Source organism: Microtus ochrogaster, chromosome 24, assembly GCF_000317375.1.
Source record: "Microtus ochrogaster isolate Prairie Vole_2 chromosome 24, MicOch1.0, whole genome shotgun sequence".
NCBI classification, from domain to species: Eukaryota; Metazoa; Chordata; class Mammalia; order Rodentia; family Cricetidae; genus Microtus; species Microtus ochrogaster.
In genome coordinates this window covers 28,365,217-28,374,047 of record NC_022024.1, presented here as the reverse complement: position 1 = coordinate 28,374,047, position 8,831 = coordinate 28,365,217, and the positions used below count along the sequence as shown (strand labels likewise).

Genomic DNA, 8,831 nt, shown 5'->3' with positions numbered 1-8,831 from the left:
TCTTCTTCTTCTTCTTCTTCTTCTTCTTCTTCTTCTTCTTCTTCTTCTTCTTCTTCTTCTTCTTCTTCTTCCTCTCTCTCCCTCCCTTCCTTCCTTTTTTCTTTTCTTTTTTTTTCTTTTGAGATAGAGTCTATCTACATATTTCCGTCTGTCCTGGAATTCACTCTGTAGAACAAGTTGGCCTTGAACTCACAGAGATCCTCCCGTCTCTGCCTCCTGAGTGCTGAGATTAAAGGCGTGCGCCGCCACCCCAGCACTGCTTCTTTTCCTGATTCTCCCCCAAGACTTTAGTTTATCTTATTGAAAATAGATTTTTTTCATACAATATATTTTGATTGTTTCCCCTCCCCCCAAGTCCTTCCAGATCCTTCCCACCTTCCCACCCATCCAAATCCGTGTTCTTTTTTGCTCTCTGTTTTTAGTAAGCAAGCAGGCGTGTAACAAAATAAAAAAAAAAGATTAAAATCAAACAAACCTGGACAAGACAAAACAAACAATAAACAAAGAAACAAAGAGCCAAAGGAAAGCACAAGAAACATAGAGACTGAAAGTCCATAAAGCCAGAAAATCGGGAACCGTAAGATATAAGCAAAAAACAAACAAACAAAAAAAAAAAAAAACAGACAAGCACTCTGAGATAGAAGCTAACAAAACTAACTGAGCTTGGTTTTGTTGGCATCTAGTTGAGTTTGTTTTGAGTTGACTGGACATTGGTCCTGGCCTTAAGAATGGTTTGTATACCCAGTGTAATGGCTAATCTTGGTTGTCATCTTGACCACAGCTGGAATTAAATAAAACCCAATGACTGGGCATACCTGTGAGGGATTTTTTTTTTTTTTTTTTTTTTTTTGGTTTTTCGAGACAGGGTTTCTCTGTGGCTTTGGAGCCTGTCCTGGAACTAGCTCTGTAGACCAGGCTGGTCTCGAACTCACAGAGATCCGCCTGCCTCTGCTTCCCGAGTGCTGGGATTAAAGGCGTGCGCCACCACCGCCCTGCCTGTGAGGGACTTTTTTTTTTCTTAATTTAATCATCTGAAGTGTGAAGACCCACTTTTAATCCAAATCTTTTGACCTTGCTCTTGGTTGACCTCTAATCTGGGCCACCCTGGGCCACCATTACTTCCACTTGGGAGGCAGAGACTGGCAGAGCTCTGTAAATTCAATGTCAGCCTGACTACACAAAGCAAGTTCCAGGGCAGGCTCCAAAATAAACAGAGAACCCTGTCTAGAAAAAAACAAACAAACAAACAAACAAAACAAAACAAAAACAAAAAAGATAAGCAAATGGATCCAAATTGGTTTAGCCATTTAAATACCTGTTCAAATAGACTTCAAACCAAAACTAATCTGATGAGATGGACAAGGGCACTATATACTTACCAAAGGAAAAGCCCACCACAAGAATACTGCAGTTCTAAACATCTATGCCCAAACACAAGGGCACTCAAGTTATAAAAGAAACACTACTATATAAAATATATATCTCTCTATATATGTATATATATATAGAGAGATATATAGATATATATGTCACATATTGACCCTCACACGGTAATAGTAGGCCACTTCAATACTCCACTCTTGTCAATAGATGGGTCATTCAGGCAAAAACGAAACAGAAATGCTGGTGCCAAACAATGCCATAAACTAAACTGACCTTAAAAAGTTACAGAACTTTCACCCAAACAAAAAGAATATACTTTCTTCTCTACAGTTTGTAGAACTTTCTCTTCTCTTGATTTTCATTCATAAAAACACTGTCCTTAGGACTCTAGGGAGGGAGCTGAATTCTTGAAAGAAAAAGTTGCCTATACAGTATATTGTGATGCATTGATTAAAAAAAATCTTCCCAAGGCCCACTCTTCCCCCACCCCACTCCACCTTTATTTATTTTTTTATTTTTTTTTTTTTGAGACAGGGTTTCTCTGTAGAGCAGTCCTAGCTGTCCTGGAACTTGGTTTGTAGACCAGGCTGGCCTTGAACTCACAGAGATCTGCCTGCCTCTGCCTCCCGAGTCTTGGGGTTAAAGACATCCGCCACCACCGCCCGGCTTTTGTTTTGTTTTTTGAGGTAGGTTCTCACTCTGGCTTTGCACTCACTCTTAAACAGGCCTTGAGTTTGAGAGTCTCCGGCCTCAGCCTCCTAAGTACGTGGGATTGCAGGTCTCTGCCACCAGATCTGCCCTCGTGTTTTTATAACCAGAAAAACCTAAGCATTATTTCAAAATTCCATTGTTCTGATTCAATACTATGACTCCAAGACTTAATAAGATGAGTAAAGATGGAAGCTTTTTTTTTTTTTTTTTTTTTTTTTTTTTGGTTTTTCGAGACAGAGTTTCTCTGTAGCTTTGGTGCCTGTCCTGGAACTAGCTCTTGTAGACCAGGCTGGCCTCGAACTCCCAGAGATCCGCCTGCCTCTGCCTCCCGAGTGCTGGGATTAAAGGCGTGCGCCACCACCGCCCGGTAAGATGGAAGCTTTTGATGCGTTCTAAGAGAGCAATTAGGACAGAGCTCTAGCTCATGGAGCGGATGTGTGTGTCTAGGGCCCAGCCTGTGAGGTGCTTTCATGGGTGTGGAGTGTTCTCCAAGCTCATCAAGTTGTATATAATAATTAAGTTCCTTTTAAAAATGCCAATCATACCTCAATAAAGCAGTTAAAGAAAAAAAAAAAAAGACAGAAGCTGGGCCTGGTGGGGCATGCCTGTTTTTTCCAGGAGTATAAAGCGTCCAGATCACCAAGTTCAAGGTCAGGTTGAGCTACACAAGGAGACGCTGCCTATAAAAGGGAAACGAGAGATAGACAGTATGTATACATATATGGGATGGGTAGATAGGTAGGCAGGCAGGCAGACAGACAGACAGATTAGCTGGATTTGGAGCTGAGTAGGTAGGTGGATAATCAATACTCTGGAGGGCCTGTGAAGCATTGATTCTGAGTGGCAGAGAGTGTGTAGAACAGCAGATTTGAGAATCCCCAAGCACAGTGGGAACACCAAGGTGGAGACTGTGCACACCTGACAATGGACAGGTTGGTCCAGGACTGAGAGAAACCCTCCCAGGGAGCATCAGAGCTGGCGTTTAAAATTTTTTTACAGTTCTAGGAAGGGTGCCAAGGAAGGTTTTAGTAAAGGTGCCTGCCAAGCTGGAGGTGGGCCAGTGCATTAGATGGGCAGAGCAGGAGATCCAGCCCTTTCTTGTTCTTGGGAGTCACTCCTCAGTTCTTCCTGCAGAGGAAGTCTGGGAAGCGGTGAGCAGTCCCTTCCCACAGGGGAGAGGCCAGCAGCCCAGGAGGAGAGGGCGGTATATTACGTCCTTATGACTGCTGTGGCAGAGGGCCCCAAATGTAGAGACAACGCAGACTAATCCTATCTTTGTAGACGGGAGAGGTCCCAAACAGGTCTCGATAGAGTAGAAAGGCACAGAGTCTCAGTTGTCTAGCAGACAGTAGGGGAAACCTGTCCCCTTGTCTCTCCCAGCTTCTGCGGGCAGCCTGCATTCCTGGGCGCCTGGTCCCTTCCTTTACGTTCAAAGCCAGCAGGATAAGGTCTTCAAATCCTGATGACATCGGGTCTTCTTTTCTGACTCTGAATCTTAGGCATCGTTTATTGAATTGTCCTTGTGATGACATTGGCCCACCTACAGAAACTTCCCACTGAGATCATTAGCCATAAGTCACCTTTCCATGTAAAGCAATATTTATGAGTTGGGGTTTTTTTTGCGGGGGGGGGGGTCGGTTTGAGACAGGGTTTCTCTGTGTAACTCTGGAGCTTGTCCTGGAACTCACTATGCAGACCCACGCTGGCTTCGAACTCATAGAGATCCCCCTGCCTCTGCCTCCTGACGGCTGGGATTACAGGTGTGTGCCATCACCACCCTTGTCTATTCATGCGTTCTTGAAAATGGAACGGCGCCTGGCGCCTGCGGGAACAAACTCAGACGCCGGTAGAACTGGCCGAGGCCAAGAAGTTGGAGGCCGTCCCTTCCTAGGCTTTTGGAGTATGAAGAATTCAGAACTTGGAGAGCCCCTAGATCCGCGCGCCTGAGTCCACAGCTGTGGCGCCCCCTCCTGCGTTATCTCTGCAGTTTCTGTTCATGTTTCTGAAGGCATCTTTGAAAGCTTGGCTCCTTAAAATATCACACCACCCCTGGTGATTCCAGCCACTCGGAAATATTACCGGCTCGCTAATAAACATTCCCGTTTCTAAAAAAAAGAAAAAAAGAAAAAGAAAATGGACAGGTTTGGGTCCCACGGTTCTTTCTAACAGACCAAGTGAGAATCTTTGGCCATCTCTGTCACAGAACTTGTCTTTTGACTTTGGCTTCCAAAAATATTACCAAGTGGTGTTTGCTCAGGTTAAGCCCCCACAGTGTCTGGCCTTGAACCTTTATCCTGGTACTATATGACCCATACTTGATCCTTCTGATTTTATATCATGTCTCCCAGTTTAATCCAGCCCCGATTTCTCCCCAGCACCATACCTCCACGGCTCAGAAAGGAAGCAGGGTAAGGAATGGCCTTAAATGTCAGGGAGGGTCAGGATAAGGTCACACGCAGGCTGGGAGTTGAGGAGGGGGTGTCAGAATATGGCAATCAACCAAAAGCAGGTGGCAGGAGCTACGGGTCTCCATAGTAACTGGTTGTGGATGTTAACTATGTTCGTTTCCTAGGCTGTCTCGAAAGTCCCCTTAAGCTGAGTGCGTGTGGAATGTGTCCTCTCCCCGATGGCGGGGCTGGAAGACAGAGGTGACAGCACTGGGCTCCGGGAGAGCATCCACCCCACACGTGTTTCTTTTCCTGCCTGTTGGCAGCCCACAGAGTTCTTGGCTGTGCCTTTACTACCTTCTACTATTTCCCCCTTCTCTGTTTCTCTGTGCCCTCTCTTCTTTTACGGCCATTGGTATTAGCTTCAGCACCCACCATAAGCCCAGGAGGATTCCATCGTGACCTTCTTAAACTACTCACATCTGCAAAGGCCCCGTTTTTCAAGTAAGGTCACATTCTGAGGCTCAGGGACTTGAGTTGGAGGAAGCCAGTACTCAGCTCACTGTGATTCTGCTTCTCCATGGAACATATTTTTCTGCATACTTCCACCTGCTAATTTTCCTACACTCGAGTTCAGTTGGTGACGCAGTTAAAGCAAAGGAAAACAAGTAACAAATGCTGTATATCTATCTATAGCTATCTATCTATCATCTATCTATCTATCTATCTATCTATCTATCTATCTATCTATCTATCTATCTATCTCAACACAACAAGTTTGGATGTGGATTTAGGAGGATGTTTTCTGGCTCTTAAGAGTTTTAGGAAGAAAGCATCACAATTGACCCATAAGACCACCCCCTGGTGAAGAAAGGGCCCCTCCCCTTGGGGATTGCTTTGACCTCCACATTTACTGGAGTTCCCACTTCATATAAGCTCTGATTACATGTCTTCTTGTCCCCTTGATTTTTTAATTCTCCTGGCTTCCAGTTGATGATAATTTCATCTATTAAAAAGTAGCCTGGAGAGATGGCTCAGAGGTTAAGAGCACTGGCTGCTCTTCCAGAAGTCCTGAGTTCAAATCCCAGAAGCCACATGGTGGCTCACAACCATCTATAATGAGACCTGGTGCCCTCTTCTGGTCTGCAGGCAGAACACTGAATACAAAATAAATAAATCCTTAAGAAAAAAGTTTGGAAGGAACAATTAGCAAACATGATGGGAAAGGAGAATCATGCCATACAAGAAGCAAGAACAGTTTTTCCCTCTTCAGCAAGTTTGTAAATGCGCATTCCCGTGCTTCGGCTGCATCCAGCACTTCCGGCATGCTGACTACACTTCCGGTAAAGCCCCTTCATACAGCTTCCCTTCCTGGTCGTTTCTGTGAGCCAAGTCAGCTACCAAAACATGTCAGTAGCTCGCCAGCAAAGACAAAACAGGTCAGCAAAAAACCCTAAAGAAATAAAAGACTAATGCTTGATTCTGAAGACATAGATACATAGAAGCCAGATTAACAGGCTCGCAAAGTGGCTGCGTGCGTCACACTAAACACTGGCCTGTCCCAACTTTGATGTTGAGAAGAAATCGAGATGACAGGACCTGGAATCATTTCAAAGGCTGAGGAAGCTCTTTCAAAAGGTCGTTCCGCCTCTCAACAATGCTAGTTTAAAAGTTGGGAAGGAAAGATTAGGAGGCATGATGCAATTTTCTGGCCTTTTAATTGAACGTCTCGTTCCAGGACACTGTAAACAGAACAGAGAAGTAATAATTGTTTCTCCGAGAGCAAATGCATTTTATTTGGTCTTTTTGAGGGTTGGTGGCGGCGGTTTTGTTTTTGTTTTTTTGAGAAAGTGTCTCAGTATGTAACAGGGGCTGTTCTTGTTAGGCCCGAGTTTCTGGTCCCCAAGTGAATTCACAGAGCCGGATCTCTGATGCAAATTACGTGAGGGTTTTTAATAATATTCCAACTCGAGTTTGGACTACACCTCCCCACGCCAACGCAGTGGGTGAGAGAAGTGTAGAGCAAACTTTTAAAGGGGAAACACCATAATCAGGGGAGTTCGAGTCTGGTTGTCTTGGGATTGGGTGAAGAGTATATAGGATGAGGTAGTTTTTGAAACCCTTGGTCAGTTTTTAGGTGTGAAAACCCTAACAAAGGGCCAGTAGTAACTGACAAGGTATCTTCAAGAACAGGACGCCTCCCAAGAACATCTGGACCTTGTGAAATTTTATGGCCCTGCTCCCTATCTTCTTAATTGGCCAGTTTTAGGGTAGCTGTTCAAATTTCTGCAATGGCAGCCCATTTCTGGAGCCAGGGTCAAGGCTCGGTTGTGTACCAGGTGGTCTTAGGGAAAACGGAATCCCTTTAAGATTAAGGTTCAATTAAATCTTTGGTCTCTCAAACTCCCTGTGTAAGGCCAGGTTGTCTTCAAACTTTGTGATCCTCCTGCTTCAACTTCTAAAGTGCTAGAATTACCAGTTTGTGCCACGAGGCCAGAATTTCCAAGTATTGCTGTGTGGGGGGAGGGAGGGTTAAGTAGAGAGCACCCTCTAAATCTTATTTAATTTTCTCAGGAACCCTATGATTTAAGCATAATTCTCACCAAAGAGAACCGAGGTCCAAACAAGATGAATAACTTTCGCAAGTCCGCATGGTTACAGGGAGTACCGACAGGTCTTAGCCTTTAATCCGGGGCTCTCCTCACCCTTCCCAGTCCTTAATGGGTTGAGAGAAGGAAAGGCAGAGCTGAGTCCACGCCGGAGGAGTAACCGTGAGTCACGGTAATGGTGACCCTGAGATTCCGAGCCTGGACTTGGAGCGAGATGACTGACGTATCTGGCTGGCTGCCGGAGCTTGCTTGGAGGCAGCTTGGCTGGGCATCTTACAGGCCAGTGCAGGCTGCTTCCTGGAACGGCTGGGTTGCAAAGCAGTAGGAATGAAGAAGAACCCCACTGAGTACTGCATATCAGATATTTACATTACAATTCGCAACAGTAGTAAAATTATAGTTATGAAGTAGCAACAAAAATAATTGTATGGTTGGGGGGTCCCCACAACATGAGGACCTGTATTAAAGGGTCGCAGCATTAGGAAGGTTGAGACCCAATGCTCTGGATAGACAGTTTGTGATTGTCTCTGTCTCTCTTACCTATATCCCAGTCTGGGCTATCATCTTCTCTCCTGAGTCATTTAACGGGTCTGACTTTCTAAGTCTCACAGTATAGACTTTGTTCCTTACCCACCCATCTAACCACTTCCTCGATTTGCTGTTTAAAGGCTTTGATGTCTCCCTGTTCTTGAAGACAGAATTCATGACTTAGCTTAGGATTGCAGCATATCCGGCCCGAGACTGCTAATCACTCCGGAGTCTGTGATAGTCCCACTAGATTGCTTTTACTTTTGCTTTCCCTTGCCCTTGAATGCCTCGTGCCTCCATGCTTTTCTGTGGCCTCTTGAAGCAGCCATCTGCAGGGAGCGCATTCCTGGGTCAGTTGTCCCTGTACGATTCAGTCAGCCGTAGCCAAAGAATCCTGGTCACATGATACGATAGAGGCCAACAGGGCTCACAGTTGTTCCCGCTACATGGGAGTGATGAACGGGAAAGGATGTGTATCCTAAATGTGCCGTCTGCATCCACTGAGCACTCTTGGCTCCCAAGAAGTACTGGGGCAGAAGTGGAGTAGCCATCCTCCAGCAACAGAAGAGAAGTGTTCTTTCGCTCTTGAAGGCTACATGCTGGTGGCTTCCATCACCTTAGCCAAATTATTAAATCTGTCATTATTTCCTTGTTCTAAATTGGCCCCATTTCTGTGTTTGTCCTAGGAAGACCATAGCAATGATGTTTAATCAGGACGGAGGCATATTGATCAGCAAAAAAGGAAGCATCATAAGGGAATGGGTGTGGCCTTCGAAGGGAAAAATTGACGATCCGATTGAAATTGGGGTATTGTTTTAGAATTCATTATTCTTTTCAAATGTGTGTGTGTTTGTGTATATTCATATGTGTAAGACATGGGTGAATAGGTGTGTGTGTGTGTGTGAATATAGAGACCACAGGGAAAGACCATCCACCTCCTTTCAGATGAGATCTCTCACTAGCCTGCAATTAACAATGAGGATCGACTGGCTGCCTGGTGATCCTCGGGGATCCCGTCTCTGCCTCTCAGTGCTGGGGTTCCAGCATGAGCTACCACGTGGTATTTTCGTGTAAGTTCTGTTATAAAGTGAAAAGCTTGACTCCAGGCCAGAAGCCTATTGTCACCCACGGACACGAGACTGAAGTTAGTACATTTTACAATCTAACAGTAACATTAAGTCTTGTCACCCACGGACACGAGACTGAAGTTAGT

General features: G+C 45.1%; 1 protein-coding gene across 1 annotated transcript in view; it reads left to right on the top strand.

Moving 5' to 3' along the window:
* The window catches only part of LOC101981927 (uncharacterized protein C3orf20 homolog), a 33,935-nt gene that overhangs the window by 2,496 nt on the left and 22,608 nt on the right, over positions 1-8,831 (top strand). The window contains exon 3 of the mRNA XM_026784442.1: positions 8,305-8,425. Coding sequence (XP_026640243.1) covers positions 8,305-8,425 — 121 coding nt within the window. The remainder of the gene's footprint in view (positions 1-8,304; positions 8,426-8,831) is intronic.